This window comes from Jaculus jaculus, chromosome 9 (assembly GCF_020740685.1).
Source record: "Jaculus jaculus isolate mJacJac1 chromosome 9, mJacJac1.mat.Y.cur, whole genome shotgun sequence".
In the NCBI taxonomy this organism is placed as follows: Eukaryota; Metazoa; Chordata; class Mammalia; order Rodentia; family Dipodidae; genus Jaculus; species Jaculus jaculus.
In genome coordinates, this window is record NC_059110.1 from 13,718,358 (window position 1) to 13,738,693 (window position 20,336).

Here is a 20,336-nt window from a genome sequence, read left to right on the forward strand (position 1 = left end):
CCGCGGGCCTCTCCAGCCGGGTTCTGCTCCGAGAGGCCAGCGCTGCCGGGCAGACCCTGGACGCAAGTGAGCGGACTGGACCTCGCGGCGTCGCGTCTCGTCTCTAAGCAGCAGAGGCGACGGGAGGGATCTGGCTTTCCCGCCCCCCTCTCCACCTAGACCCCCCGGAGAGGGACCTCGGCGCGGAGCCCTGCCAAGGGGGTGGGTCGCCAAAGGACTGGAGGACTTAGTAACTGCGAGGAAGGAAGCGCGTGAGACGAAGCCTGTCTAGGAGGTGGGCTGGGGGAAGGCTGCCAGCGAGCATGCCTCCGGGGCTCCGCCCCCAGCTCTGCCAAGGGGACCCGCGCATCCCGGAGGGTGCCAGGGAGGGCGGGGTGTGTGTGTGCGTGTGTGTGTGTGTGTGTGTGGCGGGTAACCTGACCACCAGACCCGAGCTGCGAGGTTGAACTGGACAGAGCGACTTGCCCTTCCCACAGGAGCCGAGCCCCCATCTCCCCTCCGCACCCCCCCCCCCCGTGTGCAGCCGGGAGGAGGACCCGTTCGCCAGGCGCGGGAGGAGGGCGAGGAGGGAGGAAGGGCAGAGCCGCCGGCTCCCCGAGGAGGAGGAGGAGGAGGGCTGGGACTGTTGTCCTCGGTCACCAGGGCTGTGCAGACCGCGCCCGCCCGAGCCCAGGCGACAAGGCGTGCGGACGGACAGACAGACAGACGCTCGCTCGTGCGCGCGCGCTGCCAGAGCCCCTGGGGAGGACGCAGCTAGCTGGGAGGAAGGCGTCTGTCCGCTCGCTTCGCATCCTCTCTGCAGGAACCTGGATGAGGCCAGGAGAAGAAGAAGGTAAAAAATAAAAATAAAAACCAGAAACCCAGGGACAGACGAGAGAGAGAGAGAGAGAGAGAGAGAGAGAGAGACAGACAGACAGACAGACAGACAGAGACAGGTGCAGGAACACATAGCAGACACATCATTGCAAGTTTTGTGTTTTGCACAACCGGCTGGGAGGGAGAGGGTGGCGGTGGTGTGTGTGAGTGTGCGTGTGTGCGCGTGCGTGCGTGTGACACACTCCTGGAGAAGGCGATCAGGAGGTCGCGGAGCCTCCGCGCATCTCGTACGTGGATTTTGCTGTGAACACTCCTGTCTCGTGAGTCCTCGTTTCCGCTTGTGGTCCGTAGCCTGGGCGCCAGGGATGTGGTTGCAGAAGGCAGCCAGCCGGTGCCACCCTCACTTCTCCTGCAGGGCCCTTACGGTGGCTACTATCACATGGGAGATGCAGGGCGCTGAATCAATTCTGGGATCCTCCACCTCCTCCCCTTCCCCCACCCCTCACCCCCTCCAGACTATTTTAGGAAGGGCTGGAGGAGGGAACAGGGATAGCTGAGCCTAAGGCTTGATGGCTGCGTGGAGGCCCAGGCGGCTCCCCGCACCCCTTCCCTGGCGCCGTCACGAGATTGCGTCCAGGCGGGAGCTTACGCTAGAGGCCAAGATAACTGTCATCTCTCGCTTTGCAGAACGCCTTGCAGACGGGTTCTCTGCCGCTGCAGGGGGCGGTCCTGGGAAATGGAGACTCAGAAGAACACAGGTGCACCGCTCAGGGCCCGGCTAGCGCCTAGCTTGCAGAATGCAGCGGCCACCAGCCGCCTTGCAAAGGAAAGTCTCCCGGGGGAAAGAAGGCTGCGTGTGCTGGCTAAAATAACAGGGTTTGATGCCTCCAGTCCAGGCCACTTCCATAAATAGAGTCAGGTCCAGCCCAGAGAGAAATACAAACTGTGCCACCTTTAGCACCTTACAACATTCATTTCTGAGCTTTTTCAGCCTGGAGTGAAAACTTCTATGTCCCTGAATTCTTTTTTCTTTTTCGGTATTATAAAAGCCCACGGATTATGATGATGATGATGATGATGATGATGATGATGATTTTTATTTTCGAGGTAGGGTCTCACTCTAGCTCAGGCTGACCTGGAATTTACTATGTAGTCTCAGGGTGGCCTCGAACTCACAGTGATCCTCCTACCTCTGTCTCCCAATTGCTGGGGTTAAAGGCATTGTCCAGCATGCCCCGCAAATGATTATTTTGTAATGCCCGTTTATTCTGGCTTGCTCTAAGAGCTACACTAATGATAGTAGTTGATACTAAGGCCAGACCTATACAAGAAAATGTATAATAATCATTTTCAATCAAGCAGAGGTTATTAATGTGACCTACATCTCCGTAAAATGCCGATTTAATCATGACTCATGAGGATTATTACTTATGATGAGAAAAGATTAACATTATGGATAAAATAAGTTCCTAACGCCAGAACAGTGAAGTTAAGTTCGCATCTATTTCTCTTGGGTTTCTGGATCAGTGTATTACTTTGTGGCAAATGTCGAACACAGTGTGCCGGTCATCACTAACTTAGTGTCTCATGTGGAAGATAAAAGGCATCTCGCGGTGACTAGGGTTATGATACTGTCTTGGGAAATACTTGTTCAGTGCTCACAATGACAGCTTCGTCTTACCTTTCTGTACTGATGCTTTTCCACAAAACTCTCTCCCTGCCCCCATATGAAGCTCTTTCCCCTCGATTCACTCCTACCAGGGAATGAGGGATACAAGAAGCTAGTTTGCCATTTAAACCTGCCCTCTGCCATCCTGGCACGCTCCCTGTCACAACTGCAGAATGGGTAGCTGCTTGTGATAAGGTGGAGGGCTGACTATGACAGGGCACAAGAAGCCCTCCAGTGGGCAAGGTGGGTAGCCTGCCCACAAGCCTCAGCCGCTGCAGCCACACCCAGTGGCCTGATGGTGAGTGTGACTCCTCAGTGGGGACATCTCCTCCGAGCGTGCTTCCTTGTGGTCCAATCCAGGGAGAACTAATGTTAGGCAAGGAGCGAAGTACGTAACGGAACAGGGAAAGAAGGTGGTAGATAGCATTGGGTGTAGTTCATTCTCTGGACTTGCAGGAAAAAAAAATTGAATTATGACACTGTTACTACGCTGGTCTGTTTCTTACTCTGTCTCGTGAGATTACTTTTCTATGTTCTTTTCGGTTTAAGTATTATTTTTACTTATTTAAGAGCGATGGAAAGGGAGAGGAAGAATGTATGTTGGGTCACCTTCCAAGTGAATACCAGACACATTTGTCAAGTTGTGCATCCAGCTTCAAGTGCGCATGAAAGCAAGGAAGCTGGAGCTCCGGGCTTTGCAAGCAAGTGCCTTGACCTGCTAAGCTATCTCCCCAGCCCTGCTTTTCTTTATGCTTGTCTTTCTAGGAAAGGTATCATTTCTTATTATTATCCCAAATTATTCCCAAGAGTGAATAATTAGCAGCATTTTTTTTCTGACAACATGCGTAAATACATTAAGTAGTATATTTTATATTAATTTGAGGAAGTTCTTTCTCCTGTTTTCTGTGGGGGGGTTGGCCATCTTATTTTTTAAAAAATTTTAATAATTAAATAAATAATAATTAAGTAAATTATTTAATAATTAATAATTAGAATTTCACACTATATGAACTCACTCCAGCAAAAGATCTGAAAAGAAGGGAGAGCGTGCTGAAATGTCTTTAAATATTTTAAAGTGTGGATTTCAGTATTGGTGCTTTCTTATTCATATTTAGACCTTTAATTAATTAATTAATTAATAACCACCCATCATGCTTCTGTAATTTAATCAGTAACCGCCCATCATACTCTTGCAAATCTGCTCATGGTCTCCATTCCTCTTTTTTTTGTTGTTGTTAGTTGTAAATGATTCATCTCTTTTTTAAGGGTTTAACATTTTCTCCTAAAACTTCCTAATGCCTAAAATGTGAGTTGCATTGTGTTAAGGTATATTCTGGTGGCGTGGTATTGTTTCTCCTACTGATTGCCTTAGTTTCATCCTTTTCAGTCACGTAAACAAGAAAGTGTTCTAATGGTCTATTGTCCATTTTGGCAGGGAAAGAGGAGGCGTGACGCTTCACTGCTTGTGTTTTTCACGGGTGTGAGTGTTGGGAAGAGGGCATCGTGGGGATTTGAGAATCCCAAACAGCAGACCTCTGCCCTTGTGCAATAGGTGCAGCAGATGGCAGCTGTTCCCAAGCTGACCTGGGCGTCTCCTTTGCAAAGCCACCCTACTTTGTATTTACGCCATCCCCCCTCTGCTATGTCAGCAACCCGAGGGGCAGTTCTATCTTCACTACAATTGACTCACCGTTGTCTCTCACAAATATTTCCTCGGTGCATCTTTAATATGAAATAGTAGACACAGGAATTATAATCTCTACAAAGCTTGGTGGATGTACTTGGCCACATTGAATCTCAATAACTGTTTTTTTCTGGGAAGATTTGGAGATGGTACAGAGGCCGTCGACTGCTATCTAGTCCATTGATGCTTGCCCAGTCTTCTGTCTCTATCCCCATGCCTAGCTTCTTCCCTTTCCCCACATAATCTTGCACATACTGAAAACTGCTTCTATTAAGCCAGGCATGAGCATGGTGGTGGCAGATGCCTTTAATCCCAGCACTCAGAAGGCTGAAGTAGGAGAATTTCTGTGAGTCTGAGGCTAGCCTGAGACTACATAGTAAATTCCAGGTTAGCCCAGGCTAAGGAAAGACCTTACCTTAAAAAAAGAGAGAGAAGAAGAAGGAGAGAGGGCTTGGTGGTTGAGGTACTTGCCTGCAAAGCCAAAGGACCTTAGTTTGATTCCCCAGGACTCACATGAGCCAGATGCTCAAAGTGGTACATGTGTCTGGAGTTTGTTTGCAATGGCTGGAAGCCCTAGCGTGCCCATACATTCTCTTTCTTTCTTTCTTTCTCTCTCTGCCTCTTTCCCTCTCTCAAAAAAAATATGCATTATTTTTTAAAAAGAAGGGCTGGAGAGATGGCTTATCAGTTAAGGTGTTTGCCTGTGAGGTCTAAGAACCCAGGTTCGATTCCCCAGTACCCACATAAGCAGCCAAATGCACAAGGGGGCACATGCATCTGGAGTTTGTTTGCAGCAGGTGAAGGCTCTGGTAGCCATTCTTTCTGTCTCTTCTCAAATAAATGAAAGACATTTAGAGAAAAGAAAAAAGCCAGGTATGGTGGTGCACACCTTTAATCCCAGCACTCAGGAGGCAGAGGTAGGAGGATCGCCATGAATTCGAGGCCACCCGAGACTACATAGTGAATTCCAGATCAGACTGGACCAGAGCAGACCCTACCTCAAACAACAACAACAACAACAAAAAAGAACCTGTTAAATAACCCTGGCAATAGTCAGTTCCTGGTGGTCTTGATATTTCCTGATGACACAGTTCTCTAGATCACATCCACCAGTGTACTTAGGAAGTGCTAGGGCCTTACACATGTTTGGCAAATGCTATCTCACGGACATGAACACCCTTACTTACCTTTCTAAAACTTCATTTAAGCAGAATAAAATGAATGCCATTTTTTTTTCTATAAGTTAACTTTAGGTAGGTGAACAGTAGCAGATAGAATTAGAATCAGCTCTAGGTTTCTCTCTGTGTTTTTCATATGACTGTCTTCGAAGTCTCCGGAATAGCTGGTAAGGACTTCTGTTCACAAAACCAGCTCAAAACTACCACCGAAGTGGCACAAAGTTAAGCCTTGAACTTGTATTAAGAAACTCCCAATGTCCATTCAGTATCATTTTATTAATTTGAAATTTCTTATCAGTCTCATGACACTAAAGTATCAGTTAAAGTTAAAAAAAAGTCATAATTTCCCAATCTAGGATGTATGTGTAGAGAAGAATGATGAAAATGACACGACTTATCTCAGTCCTGAAAAGGGAAGGACATTGCATCAATCTCTCTGTGTTAGGGAGGAAGGGTTGGGAGGGGTTGTTACTTTGCAGGCATGAAGTATTACAAACTCGACTCAAAGAATCAAAAAATAAAACAACAACAATAAAAGTCAGAGGCCTGGGGCTGGGGCACTGCTCAGTGTCAGAGCACTTGACTAGCTATTATGCGGCCCTGAGTTCCATGCCTAGCACTGCAGAAAGAAACCATCATATGCCCTGTACCAGGGAAATGTTCAGTCTGATTGCAGGAAGGTGAAAGCGCAGTATGCTGAATATAAAGCGACCAGGGCAATGCATGCTGGTATATCCGGGGAGGGCTTCAGCTCAGCTAGGATCCTCAGCTCAGTATTCAGTGATGCCGTGAGCCGGAAGTGTTCCATAGGGAGCAGTTGTGAGGGGACAGTGAAGAAATGGCTTGGCAGGATTGTCCTGGGCAAGCCCTCTTCTGCTGAGCTCCATGAACAACGCCATCTTGCCTAGACTGTCATCTGCTGTTCTTTGTCTCCTTTGGCCATCCTGGAAACCTCTCCTCCTTCCTTGTGAGTGTATCTCTCCTTCCTGCCTACTTCCACCCACCTCAGCCCTCCCTGGTTCCAGTTGACCACTCACTGGATCTTGCAGCATCTGCTTTCTACAGATTTTTTCGCTTTTACCTTCCACTTTGTCTCTTCCATCCAGTTTGAGTCTTTTGTCCCTTGTCTGCAGTCCTGAGATGCCATCCCAGATGTTCTAGCCTTGAGTGCCTCAAATACACCCTTATAAGTGGTAGCTGTTAATCTAAATTATATCCTCTCCCTGCCAGTGCAGAGTCCACCCATGGTTTCTTAAGACCCCCTCCCCCCCGGCCCCGAGAACTGAAACGACACTTCTGTGCATAGCACACAGGAGCCTACACCATCCTCTTCCTCCAGCAGAACTTAGTATGACAGCGTACCACTGTGCGCAGAGTAAGAGCGTGGGCAGGCCCATGTTTCAGTCACATCGCTTCTCATGGTGACGCCTTTACTCTCGCTAGTTACTACCTGGGAAGCAGCTTCCATTGGCTTCACCTGGCCATCGGTACTAACCCAGGACACAGTGCCAGAATGTCTAGACCGACCCCATTCTCTGTGCCCGATTTTATATCTGCATGAGCTCCTGGGAGTAATTAATTAATTCATTATTTGTTTGCTTATTGACTTTTACCTGTGTGTCAGGGGTGAGCCCATGTTAGGGTCTCTTGCTGCTGCAAACAAACATCAGATGCTTGCACTCCTTTTTTCTTTTTCTTTTCTTTTTTTGGTTTTTCAAGGTAGGGTCCCACTCTAGCTCAGGCTGACCTGGAATTCACTACGGAGTCTCAGGGTGGCCTCGAACTCATGGCAGTTCTCCTACCTCTGCCTCCCGAGTGCTGGGATTAAAGGTGTGCGCCACCATGCCCGGCTGCACCACTTTTTGCATCATCCAGCTTCCCATGGATATCTGGGGAATTGAACCAAGGCCAGCAGGCTTTGTAAGCGAGCGCCTTTTTGTTTGTTTGTTTGTTTTTCAATGTAGGACCTTGTTTTAGGTCAGACTGTTCTGGAATTCACTATATAGTCTCAGGGTGGCCTCAAACTCACAGTGATCCTGCTACCTCTGCCTCTCAAATGCTAGGATTAAAGGCATGGGCCACCATGCCCAGCCAAAGCAAGTAACTTTAAATGCTGAGTCATATCCCCATCCCCTACTCTTGGGATTTTATTTATTTATTTATGAGAGGGAGAGAGAGAGGAATATAGAGAGAGAGGAAGAAGAATGGACATGCTGGGGCCTCTAGTCACTGCAAAAAAAAAAAAACCTCCAGACACATGCACCACCTTGTACATTTGGCTTTATGTGGGATATAGGGAACTGAACCCAGGTTTAAGGGTTTGCAGGTAAGTGCCTTAAATGATGAGCCATCTCTCTGTACTCCTGGGATTTTCAATGATCTCTCCTATGTTGCATTTCCCACTATGTTCTGTGTGCCTCATACTTATGTTAAATTTATTAGTCCCAGCTCTGAGTTCAGGATTTTAGGGCGTATTGGTTACGCAGTGGCAGTAATACTAGACACACACAGATATAAGCAGGGAGATCCCATTTTAATGTGGAGAGAGTAACATCAATTGATTTTAGGATTGGTCTTTCTGTGTCCTGGCTTTGAATTGGGAAAGGGAGGAAGTAGGGTGAAGTGATGTGATGGCTTATAGAAATCCCTTTCAATTCTGTAATTCTGGATAGAACATATGGTTATATCTTCATCATCTGTGAATTCCAGGGCTGAGCAAGGACTGGTAGCTAATTTGAAATGAATTTCTTGATCACCTTTACTTATTAGTTAGGTGTGGATAAATGATATATGATGAATAGATAGATAATAGATAAATGACGTTGATAGGTAGGTAGGTAGATAAATAGATAGATGATAAATAATGCATACATAGATGGGCATCAGAATGTTATATCCTTGCATTTGCAGAGCCTAACTTTCTAACACTTTGAGGTGCTAGTTATTATAAGGTCTCCCAGGAACTTCTCATACTCTGGGTCTGCCAGTTAAGCAAGTCTTTGTGGGAATATTTTCCCCATCTATCTATCTATCTATCTATCTATCTATCTATCTATCTATCTATCTATCTGTATATATATATGTATATGGAAAATATATATATGTATGTATGTATGTATGTATGTATGTATGTATGTATGCATACACACACACACACACACACTATTAATGGGCACATCACTGTGGTGAACTTATACGTGATGCATGGTAGCTCAGTTGTCAGTAGTTATTTTTCCTCCAAGAGTCTGTTGGAGAGCCACCCACTGAAGTGAACATCTCTTGCCTAGAAGATGCCAAGAACGGTAGCCGAGTGAAGGTTGTCTCTACCTCCTTAGCTCGATGCTACTCACTGGGTCTCTGAGTGAGCAATCGCTGGGACCTTATGCTCCAGCACACCCAGCACACCCGTTTGGTGTTTTTACACACTTGGGCAGCAGCACAGTAAGCGATGTTTTCCATCTTTTGTCAAATGGGACTTGCAGAAAAGATACTAGCAGACTTGCGTTTGTGCATTTCCAAAAGAGACTGGCATCCACCAGTATTCATAAGGGCACTTAAAATAAAATTCAACTCACTATGATGCTCTGTGAACTTAGCAGTTCTTCACAGATGATGCCATTGTGTGGAACACGCATTCAGATTGTAGCATAATTCGTATAACACACGTAGACGTCTTTCACTTCGCTTCCCCTTCATGTGCACGTGCTGCTCTTTCCCTAGACTTTGACTTCTGTCATCGTCCTTTCCCCCACCTCCATTCCCTTACTGTGCATCAGCATCCTTTAGGATTGGAATGGAGTGCCACTGTCCATGGAATTCCCCCGTGGCCCTGGGGTGAGGTTCTTTCTGCAGGTGCTTTTCTCACTGTTCTCTCTTCCTGATTATCTTGCGCCTGGCAAAACTCTCTGTTCAGTTAACCCCAGGGTTGGGAAATCCTTCCTCAGAGCACATTTCTCAATGTCAAGATTTCACCAATTTCCTGTCCACCTCTTTTTCATCACCTAAGTCCAGAAAGATGAATTGCATTAACCAAAGAACTGTTAATTAATTAAGGACTTAGAAGGACAATGTCCTTCTCTGGTTAGTTTACCCCTTACCAGTCTTGTTACTCCCTTTACAATCTTTCTGTAGCCAGAGGTAAAAGCTAAGGCGAGTATATTTTTTGCTTGCTGAAGTGAGAATATTTGAAAGTAAGCTTATTAGAATTAAATAATTTAAATACTTATATTCTGTTTTCATTTTCTTTCTTTTTTGAGACAGGATCTCATTGTCCCCAGGTTGATCTCAAACCCACTGTGTAGCTGAGGATGGCCTTGAATTTCTGTCCTCCTACCACTATTTCCCAGTGTTCGATTATAGATACATGCCAGCACTCCCAGTCTATGTAGTTCTAGGTCAGCACCCTACCAACTGAGCTACATTCCCAGCACTATGGACACTGTTTTCATTCATAAATTTGTTATGTGGAGCTAGGATATGATCATATTTTTGGAAAGTGTACAGTGAAACAGTACAAATTTGTTTGCCAAACAATTAAAATAACACAGATAATAACGCAGATAAAAGAATCTCTGAGTACTGAGAAATGAAACTCACTGTTTTTTTTTGCTGTTGTTGTTTTTTCAAGGTAGGGTCTCACTCTAGCCCAGGCTGACCCGGAATTCACTATGGAGTCTCAGGGTGGCCTCAAACTTACGGCAATCCTCCTACCTCTGCCTCCCAAGTGCTGGTATTAAAGGCGTGCACCACCATGCCTGGCTGCTGTTTTTATTTATTTATTTATTTGCGAGTGAGAGACAGAGAGATAAAGAGGCAGATAGAGAGAGAGAATGGGTGCACTAGGGTCTCCAGCCACTGCAAACGAACTCCAGATGTATATGCCACCTTGTGTATCTGGCTAATATGGGTCCTGGGGAATCAAGCCTTGAACCAGGTCCTTAGGCTTTACAGGCAAGTGCTTAACCACTAAGCCATCCCTCCAGCCCAAAATGCACTGTGTTGATTGTAAGTTATAAATTAATAAAGGTTATGGTTTTAAAAGAAAGTGTGGGATACAAATGAGCATTGTTTCGTTCTGAGCACATTTGTCAGTGTCAGGAGTTTGCTAACCTCTTTGTTTTACCCAAATAATTTTATTTTCTATTTATATATTTTATCAAATTGTGAATTTTAAAAGGTGCACCATGCACTATAGTTTATGCATGTTTTATATGTGAGTTATTTCACTTGCTAATGAGTGAGACATTCAAACTGAATGTCTTTTGGCACTTTGATGGCCGAGATACGTATTTTTCATATTGTAATTTTTGTTGTTTTGTTTTTCAGGTTCTTGAGTTTCTGTAAGAGGGCTGTATGAAAACAGAAGAAAAAGAAGTCTAGTTATTGGGAATGCTGTCCCCTTACTGACCAAGTCTACTCACCAAGAATGCCATCTCCTCGCTGTCCAAGTTCAGTCACTGGGAATGCTCTCTCCTCACTGACCACCATGAGTGCCGGGGATCCTCCTGTGGCTCGACAGGTGTAGACAAGCCTGCATTCGATTTGTGGAGCAGCTTAGGCATTGGGGGGCATCTCTCGGTGTTGGCTTCGTGCTACAGGGGAGGATAATGGCAACCTCCAGAGCAGCCTCACGGTCCTCTCGAGACATCACCAATGTGATGCAGAGGCTACAAGGTAATCCAGAAGATTTCACTTTGGTTTTCCAACACCCTTATAAGATATGAGTTTGTTCGGTTCAATTTTGTGAAAGTGTAGCAAAGAAGATCAAGGAATATCCCGCGTACCTTTTAGTGTTTTCAAACAAGTCCACGGTGCCTTGTGATGCTGTGTTCTTGGAGTGGACAGAAAGGGCAAAGAGGCAGCTCTTAGTGGTTTTGTATTTGCATCAGTGGCGTGTTGGGACGTCAGTCATTGCTACCTGTGACAATCCTGTTTTCAGCAATACCAATGAAAATACAATACCAATGGTAGTGCCTTGGCAGGGTTGTCATGGAGATACCAGACAAATAGCTGTGCTGTTGTCAAATAAATGAACCAGTGGCATTTCCCAACTAGAAGACCTTATGCATCTAGTGATTTAAAAAAAAAATATTTTATTTACTTATTTACAAGTGGAGAGAGAAGACAGAGTCGGGTGGGGGGGTGTGTGGAAAATGGGCATATCAGGGCCTCCAGCCACTGCAAATGAACTCCAGATACATGGATGGCTTTGTGTGGGTACTGGGGAATTGAACCCAGATCATTAGGCTTTATAGGCAAGCATCTTGACTGCTGAGCCATCTCTCCAGCCCCTGTATGTAGTAATTTTTCTTCACAACATGCATGGGGCTGTGTGGAGGGGTGCATGTGCCATATGCATATGTAAGTGCCCATGCGGTGCCCCATGACTCACCGCTGGAGAGGTTTGCTCATCTGAAGTGGCCATAGTGGAAAGTTGGGTGGCCCACGCCATTGCTTTTCCTCTCGTTCTTATTGGAATTGGAGTCTTTTATTGATCCTGGAGCTTGCTGTTTGTTTCATTAATTCTGGTGACTCTCTGAGTTCTGTCCCCCTATGGGAGTGGGCTTACAGACATAGGTGCCCAGCTGTTTATGTGAATTCTGAGGACCAGACTTGAGTGGTCTCTCAGACTGCCTCAGGTTCTCATGCTTACTCAGGAAGCTCTCTTCACCCGCTGAGCCGCCTCTCCAGCCCATATCTAGTAATATCTTAAACATGATCAGGCAGAGGCGGCCCTGGGATGTGAAATGACATGATGCCATCCATGGTTAAAGGGCAGCAGATTGAATAATATCATATCCCTCCCTGGTATTCTTTATCTGAGACCACACTGGTCTTTTTCTTTGTAATAAGATAATTAACAGTGAAATATTGGTATGACCCACAGATGAGCTCTGTATTGCCAGTTTCTATCAATGGTATGATCCTTGAATTATAAAGGCGATGATCACCTGTAGGTTTATGAAAATCTTGCTTCCTGGTCACAATCCCAGTTTTCCTCCACATGCTTCTAATGTGTACTTTAAGGAGCTGAAAAGTTATAAACTTAGAAGGCTGCGAGCTTGCAGATTGACCTCTATGTGTTCCAACATCGTCTCCAGGAAAGAATCCTTTAAGGGGTCTGGCATCATCTCTAGTAGGGGGTCATTTGGTTTCATTCTGGCTATAATTGACTTGCCATTATTCTACTTTCTCCAATGTATTTATTGTGCCTAGCCTGAAATTCTGGTTGGGTGTTCTTGAATTCCAAATTACAGGCACAACTATTACCTCAGGATGTTCATGGCCCAGAATATGCTTATAGTCATAGAAAATCAGGGGGTAAGTAAGACTGGGTTGGTTTCTCCTTGTCTACCAAGAGGCCACCACATTGACTGAGTACTTCAGTGGTCAGATGATCTCACCCTGTGCTTACCTAGGTGGGCTGAAGTGTCACGCCCCACTGTGAGTGGGACTTGTTTGCCATTTACTGTTGAATAATCCACCTACTTCTGGTGCCAAATAAGACAATGGATCTGTGCTGAATATATATACACATACCATTTTCCCAAAGGCTGTGAATATTCTCACTGGTTCAGCCCAGCACTGGGACCTTAGGAACGATCTTGATCTGTGTAGGTGGAACTCTGAAACTAGAATTTCTTTGCTCTGTGCCCATCGGAAAATTACTGACTCACTTCTTGCCTCAGTGATGTCATCTACAGATGATGGAAAGGAACCCTCTGGGACCCTTCTAAAAGTGTGCGGAAGATAATTTAGGTCACAAAGTAGACTTACCTACGAATTTATTGTGTTAAAATTCTCAGATGAGCTACGTGTTGTCAGCAGAGGAAAGACGTAGAGAGATTTGAAGGGACTCCCACTGAGTCAGATAGAGATTGTTCTATACTAAATTCTTTATTCTTTGTTTTTTTTCCAAGGTAGGGTCTTACCAGCTGAGGCTGACCTGGAATTCACTGTGCAGTCTCAGGGTGGCCTTGAACTCATGGTGATCCTCCTACCTCTGCCTCCTAAGTGCTGGAATTAAAGGCGTGCGGTACCACACCTGGCTAAATTCTTTATTCTGTCGTTGGTTTGAATGGACATCCTTTTCTGAAGTCATGAGCACTGATATCTCAATGTGGTTTCACTGTGTGTTGTTTGTAATGGATTTACAAGTGTTCCCCCCCACACACACCGTCTCCCTTGAAAAATGTGTGGAGTAGGGACAAGAACTGGTGTCTCCATTCCCCTTCCAGGTTCATGGCAGAGGGCAGTGCTTAATACCTATGCTTTTAGGTGCCAATTTGCAAATGATGGACAGGTCCCTCCCTGTTTAGACCTTCCTGGGATTGTGTTGTGAGACTCAGGAAGATAATTTACTAAAGATGCTCTATTACAAGATTTATAAATGCTGTGCTATGGTGAGTTAGTCAAATGGTCACAGAAGAATGTTGTCCTGATAATGTGCCCCAAATTTTTCTAATGGTCCAGATTTTCAGAAGAATGATAATGGTCTTACATATTTCACTGTGTAATGACGTGACTGTGCTTCTATAAATTATTCTCCCTTTCTATCACAGTTATAACAAGTCAGAAGGGTATCTAGCTGACAGAGTTTCAATAGTAAGCCTTAAAATTTTTCAGAGAGGAAATCCCCAAGCATCAGTGACTCTGTGTGTTTTGCCATTGATGGCTGCAAACATAAGGTCTGTGGGGCTGCAGAATGTGACACGTCTAGCCTGCGTCAGTGAAGGCAGAGTGAGAGTGAGAGGGCAGGAGGTGAACGCGATCTGCCTGGCATGTCTGTTAGCATATTGACCTGCTGTGTAAGCCTGCTGGTTCTGTTGGCAAGATGCATTCTCCTCTCTCTGTTCTCACTGTGTGTCCTTACTGATGCCCATGGGGGAGGCCTGTCTGGCAGAGGTGGTAGGTCATCTATTAAAGGGATTTGGAAACCTTGCTTACCTCCTGGAACCTTCAGAACAGCAATCAAGGTCCTCATACACACAAAGCTGGCATTATGAAGAAAGTAATTTGAGGAAAGAAAAGTTTATATTTGCTTAAGGTGAGCTAGCCCTGCCGTTTTCAATTTTAAGTTCAAAAGAACATCCTTCTAGAACCCTGGTTTCTTCTGCCCAGATAGGTAATAAGCAACTAATGTTTTTTAGGTTCTGTTTCCCCCTTGGGTTTTGTTGTCATTTCAGAGCCATAAATAACTAATAAAAGGAGCACTTTCCACTTGGTTTTACTATCCTGCTGATTTCGTCTACAACTGCCATGGTGGTCTGTTTTCTCTGCTCTTAATTTTCAGTCCAGCGCCAGTCATCAGGGGCACACACAGACTGCTCTGTCATTTAGCTCCACTGTGGCAGCTCAGTATTTCACCTTTGCCTCTATGTGTGCCTGTTTGAGCATAATGTTTTAGGCTGGAGCCTGAATTATGGATGAGCCGTCAGACTGCATTGCAGAGTTTCATTTGCCCTTAAGAATAATGAATGTTTCTGGAACTTCAATCAATTTCAGTATAAGCTTAAAAGCAAATTCAGTAAAATAGTAATATACAGGGGCATAAAAACTTTATCTGTACAAACAGCCACACAGAAACACACAGCTTTTTAAATGATAAGGAGATGCATTTAGTAGACTTTTCTGGAGTTAGTTTAGATTAGGTTATATCTAGAAAAATTGGTATCTTAACTTTTCAGGCTATAAGATTTAACACTGTTATTGTATTGCAAAGCTTTCTGTAACATTTCATAAGGTTTCTGGATGACTTTGACTTAAAATATTTGTTGATATTTACCCATTGCTTTTTTGTGTTTTGTAAAGATAGGGTCTCGCTCTAGCCCAGGCTGACCTGGAATTCATTATGTCATTTCACGATGGCCTCCACCTCATGGCAATCCTCCTACCTCTGCCTTCTGAGTGCTGGCATTAAATGTGTGTGCCACCACTTCTGGCTTACCCATTGCTTTTTTCATTTTAAAGTGCTAAACTTTAGGAATTTTTAGATTAATATATCAGTGACATGTTACATAAATGTGAATTTATAAAGCAAGTGGTCAACACTAAAATAGCATACAAGTCAGCATGCTCAAGTATCATATAAAAAGCAGTTTAATGAAAAAGTAGGATTGAACATAGTAGCTCGGCACATACCTGTAATCCCAGTTGTCAGGAAGTTGAGATAGCAAGAGGACTTCTAGGCAACTGGGGCAAGTTTTGTCACAAGACCCTCAGAGTAGGAGAAAAAGATGATGACATCAACATAAAAGAGAGACTAATGGAGAGAGGGAGGGTGAATGATGGAGAGCCGAGTTGTGAAGGAGCAAGTGGGGGAGGGGAGGGAAATGTCATGGTTTATTGTCTGTAAGTATAGAAGTTGTCAATAAAAATTTAAAAATAAATTAGAAACAATAAATACATTTTTGTAAGGTAGGATACTAAATTTGATGTTTAAGTGTTTTGAATAATTTCAAAGAAAATGAAACAGATAAGAATCTTGCACTTATATCTATAAAATATACTAGCTATTTACTACAAAGGTTACAAAGGTTATTTCTTCAAGAACTTATGAGTTATTTTAAATATTTTGTTAGATACAGTATTCTAAATCCACTTAAAGTCTCAAACTGACAAAAGACCTGGTTGAAAAATAGAATAAAATGATAAATAATGAAGGCATACTTTTCTTACTATTTAAATACACCAGCTATGAGCTGAAGAAATGGCAACTTTGCTATCTTGTGAACATTTCAATTTTTTTATATTGCCTTGACACATTAAGTTTTATCTTGTTATTACTCTGACCTAACGTCCTTTTTTTTTTTTTTTTTTTGAGGTAGGGTCTCACTCTAGCCCAGGTTGTCCTGGAATTCACTATGTAGTCTCAGGGTGTCCTCAAACTCACAGCGATCCTCCTACCTCTGCCTCCCGAGGGGGGGATTGAAGGCGTGCGTGCGCCACCATGTCCAGCCTAACATCCTTTTTTATGCAACTACAAAACAGTACCAAAAACTAATTTAGTATGTATGGGCTGAAACTCTCACTCAGTTAGATTTAATCTCACTCTTCCTACTTGAATGAATGTTATGTGACAGTATTTCAGGTTGAAATTGACAAAGAATCATTCCTCTATATTTGAGAAAATGACGGTTAAGTAGATAATTAATGCATAAAGAAATGTTCATGATCCCTTCATTAATGAACTTAAAACATCTTAAGATGTGTAAAAGTGAAGGAAGAAAACATTTATTTGGGTCTCATTTTATCTGCTCTCTTTTTAAAAAAAGTCTAAAATTTGGTTCTAATTGAAAATGGATTTTGGACATAAACTTTCTTTAAGATATATCCCTGTGTTGTGTTCCGTCTGCGGAGCTTCAGGGAGTGTCTGTGTGTTTGTACTATTTCCTATGTCCTGAAGTTCTCACGTTCATGTTGTGCTCTGTCCTACAACCTTTGTGTTTGCTGAGCTATTTCCTCTATTCTACTCTCATGGACTTCAATGACCTACAAAACACTGACCCTCAAGTAGACAAAAAGAAAAACACTAAAGCAAAAACGCAAAGGTTGGGGCTGGGAAGATTGCTCAATGGTTAAAGGGACTTGCTTGCAAAGCCTGTCAGCCTGGTTTGATTCCCCAAAACCTATGTAAAGCCAGATGCACAAAGTGTTGCATGCATCTGGAGTTCATTTGCAACTACAAGACCCATACTCTCTCTCCTCTCAAATAAATAAGTAAAAATATTTTTTAAAAAGAAAGTTAAAAAATATTAATGTTATGTCAGTCAAATATAAATCAAGTTGGTTCACAAACTACATGCATGTAAATTGATCTTGGATGGACTATGGTTATGTTATTATACTCCATATAGTTGGTGGCTGATCTTTGACGGTTTTGAGTGCCTAAGACATACAAATAAAACACAAAGCACAACACCATATCATATTACTTCCATGTTATTTTATTTGCACATGTCTGTGGGCATGTCAGGGCCTCTTGCCACTGCAAAAGAATACTAGACCCTTGTGACACTTTTGCATCTAGTTTACATGGGTGGTTTTAGAATTGAACCTGGCATGGCAGGCTTTGCAAGCAAACATCTTTAACCACTGAGTATCTTCCCATCCCCATCCCCATCCCCATCCATGGTAATTTTTTGATTTTATTTTTTATTTTTTATTTTTTTTTAGGTAGGATCTCACTCTAGCTCAGTCTGACCTGGAATTCACTGTGTAATCTCAGAGTGGCCTCAAACTCATGGTGATTCACCTACCTTTGCCTTCCAAGTGCTAGAATTAAAGGCGAGTGCCACCATGCCCAGCTAGAGTAGTTTTTAAAAATATAATCTTATTAACCATCTAACACTAAACATGCATAACAAAACCGCTTCCTTAATATCTCAATTGAAATATCAACCAACTTCTTAGCTTCCTTATTCTGACACTATTACCTATCTAGCGCGTAACTGCCTCCTATGTATCTCTATCTTTCATCCCAATGACAGTATTTGCTATGCCTCAAAATACTTTGATTGCATGTCCCAGGACACCTGCAGGAATATTCTCATAGAGAGCTAAAACTTGACTTGCCTTTAAAACCCAACTTAGACACAATGACTTCAAGGAAAGCTTTCCCATCAATAAGTTTAAAAAAAATCCTCACTCCTTCCTTTAAACTCCTGTGGTATTTTGTAGCACAGTCATGACAATATGCATTGCTTTGCATTTGCTTTCTGTATATGTCTAATCCACTCAACCCACGGGGCAAAGCCTTGAGAGGAAGAATTGAGTCAAATTCACAGGGTCTTTCCTTCATTGTCGACCCATTAGACTAAATTCCATGTTATAGTCATCTTCACATTGCTGTGAGAAGACACCCGAGCAAAAGCAGCTGATGGGAGGAAAGGATTTGTTTTCTTGATATTTTGTTTTTCTTTATTTATTTGTTTGACAGAGAAAGAGGGAGAGAGACAGAGAGAATGGGCACGCCAGGGCCTCCAGCCACTGCAAATGAACTCCAGGCATGTGTGCCCACTTTTGCATCTGGCTAATGTGGGTCCTGGGGAATCAAACCTGGGTCCTTTGGTTTTGTAGGCAAACGCCTAACCACTAAGCCATCCCTCCAGCCCAAAGGATTTATTTTTGGCTTACAGTCTTGAGGGGAAGCTTCATGATGGCAGAAGAAACATGGTATGAGCAGAGGCTAGACATCATTTTTGACTCAGCAGGTGGTAACCATCAGCAGGAGAGTGAACCAATCTCTGGCAAGGGGAAGCTGGTCTATTATACCCCCAAACCTGCCCCTAGCCACACATCTCTTCCAGCAAAGCTTTACCTCCAAAATTGCCACCAGCTTGGGAAGAAGCATTCAGCACACATGAGTTCATGGGGGACATCTGATTCAAACAGCCATACTCCATAGTATGGTTGCTTCATGGGTATTTGTTGAGTGACTGTAATATGTAATTGTCACAAGGACTTTCAATGGCCAAATCCAAGAACCCAGATAAAAAGGCTATTCTTAATGTCGAGACAACCACGATTGGGACTTGATATCAGTGGGTGGGAAGAGAAGTGGTAACAGTATAAATAAATTTTGAAAATATGACCAAAATGACTTTCTGATACATTAGATGTATGTGATGGTTCATCTCTACTTGTCAATTTGACTGAGCTTAGAATCACCATATAACCAAGTTTCTGGGAAGGCCTGTGAGTGACCTTCTAGATTAGGTTTATTGAGATGGAATGGGTGGCATCATTCCATGGGCATGGGCCCCAGGCTGCATAAAAAGGAGAATGTGAGGTGAGCAGAAGCTTCTGTTACTCTGCTTCCTCACTGAATTGAATGTGACTCCTGCCTCGAGGTCCTGGTGCCCTGCTTCCCCACCAGGATGGGCTCTAACCCCGAACTGCAAACTGAAATGCTTCCTTCCTTAAATTGCTTCTTGTCAAGCATTTGATCACAGAATAAGAGAGAGAAATGTTGGAAATTGTCCCTCTCAATTTTGAGATAAGATCATGATGATGAGAAAAACAATTCAAGAGCTTGTTTGGGACGAATTACAAGATAGATGCTTGCTCGGCCTTCCAGAAAGGGGTTGAATTCATATGAGCGTGGCAAGGAGGATGAAGGCACAGCAGGAGAGAACCTCTGGGTGTCACCAACAGAGAGAGAGGGGGCGGGGGAGAGGAGTCAGTGCTGTGGAATTCATTGACACAACCAGGAGCCAAGCAGAGAAGAGAAGGGGTTTGAAAAGTCGAGCATTCATCAGTAGAGGGTGTGGGTAATGAGAAGGGTCTCAAACATAAGAGTAAAATGTTCCAGACACTGTGGGAGGAAGACAGAAGGGAGATCTGGAACCCATGGGAAGAACAGAGGACAATTAATAGTGTTCAAAGTGGTTAATATTTACCTGCTTCGATAAGCTTAGTACACAAAAGGTCTTGGGTATGTCAGGTATGGACATCAGGCCTGATCAGGTGCAGGCACATGAGTGGCAGCTTCAAAAAGCATTTCTGGAATAATAAAGAATGGCTCTGAGCAAGACCTTGAAGGAGTTGCAAGGTTCTCAGAAGTTAGTTGGATAAGAGTAGTTCCTTGAGAATGCAAATAGAATTGTGTATTTTACAAAAACTCAGGCGGGGATGGTACCCACACGTGAAGGTCGCATCTTTCTTCCCTTCTTCCCTAGCACACTGCTAATCCTGCACATTCATTCTTACGCCCATTCTTGTTCTCTTCACCGATTCTTCCCACCTGCAAAACTAGTATTCTTCTTCTCACGTTCTAGAGCATCATGCAGCCAGTGACATTGTTTTATTTAAATTGGTCGTTGGGTAACGAGTTCCTCTAGTCGCCTGCTTTGTGGACAGGCAAGAATATGTGTGACACCAGGTTTCTAGGTGAGCTGAAACACTGTCAGGATTCTGGGATTCCCTCTCCTTCAAGGTTGGCTGGTCTTCTCCCCCAAAATGCCATAGCTAAATTGGAACAATGGTGTTT

The 20,336-nt window shown here is 43.8% G+C and overlaps 1 protein-coding gene across 1 annotated transcript in view; it reads left to right on the forward strand.

Moving 5' to 3' along the window:
- Nucleotides 1–1,016: 1,016 nt before the first annotated feature.
- Nucleotides 1,017–20,336, forward strand: part of LOC101612525 (nesprin-1-like) — a 183,927-nt gene continuing 164,607 nt past the window's right edge. Inside the window, exons 1-2 of the mRNA XM_045158732.1 lie at nt 1,017–1,136; nt 10,673–11,020. Of these exons, the coding sequence (XP_045014667.1) occupies nt 10,954–11,020 (67 nt within the window). The 5' untranslated portion in view covers nt 1,017–1,136; nt 10,673–10,953. The remainder of the gene's footprint in view (nt 1,137–10,672; nt 11,021–20,336) is intronic.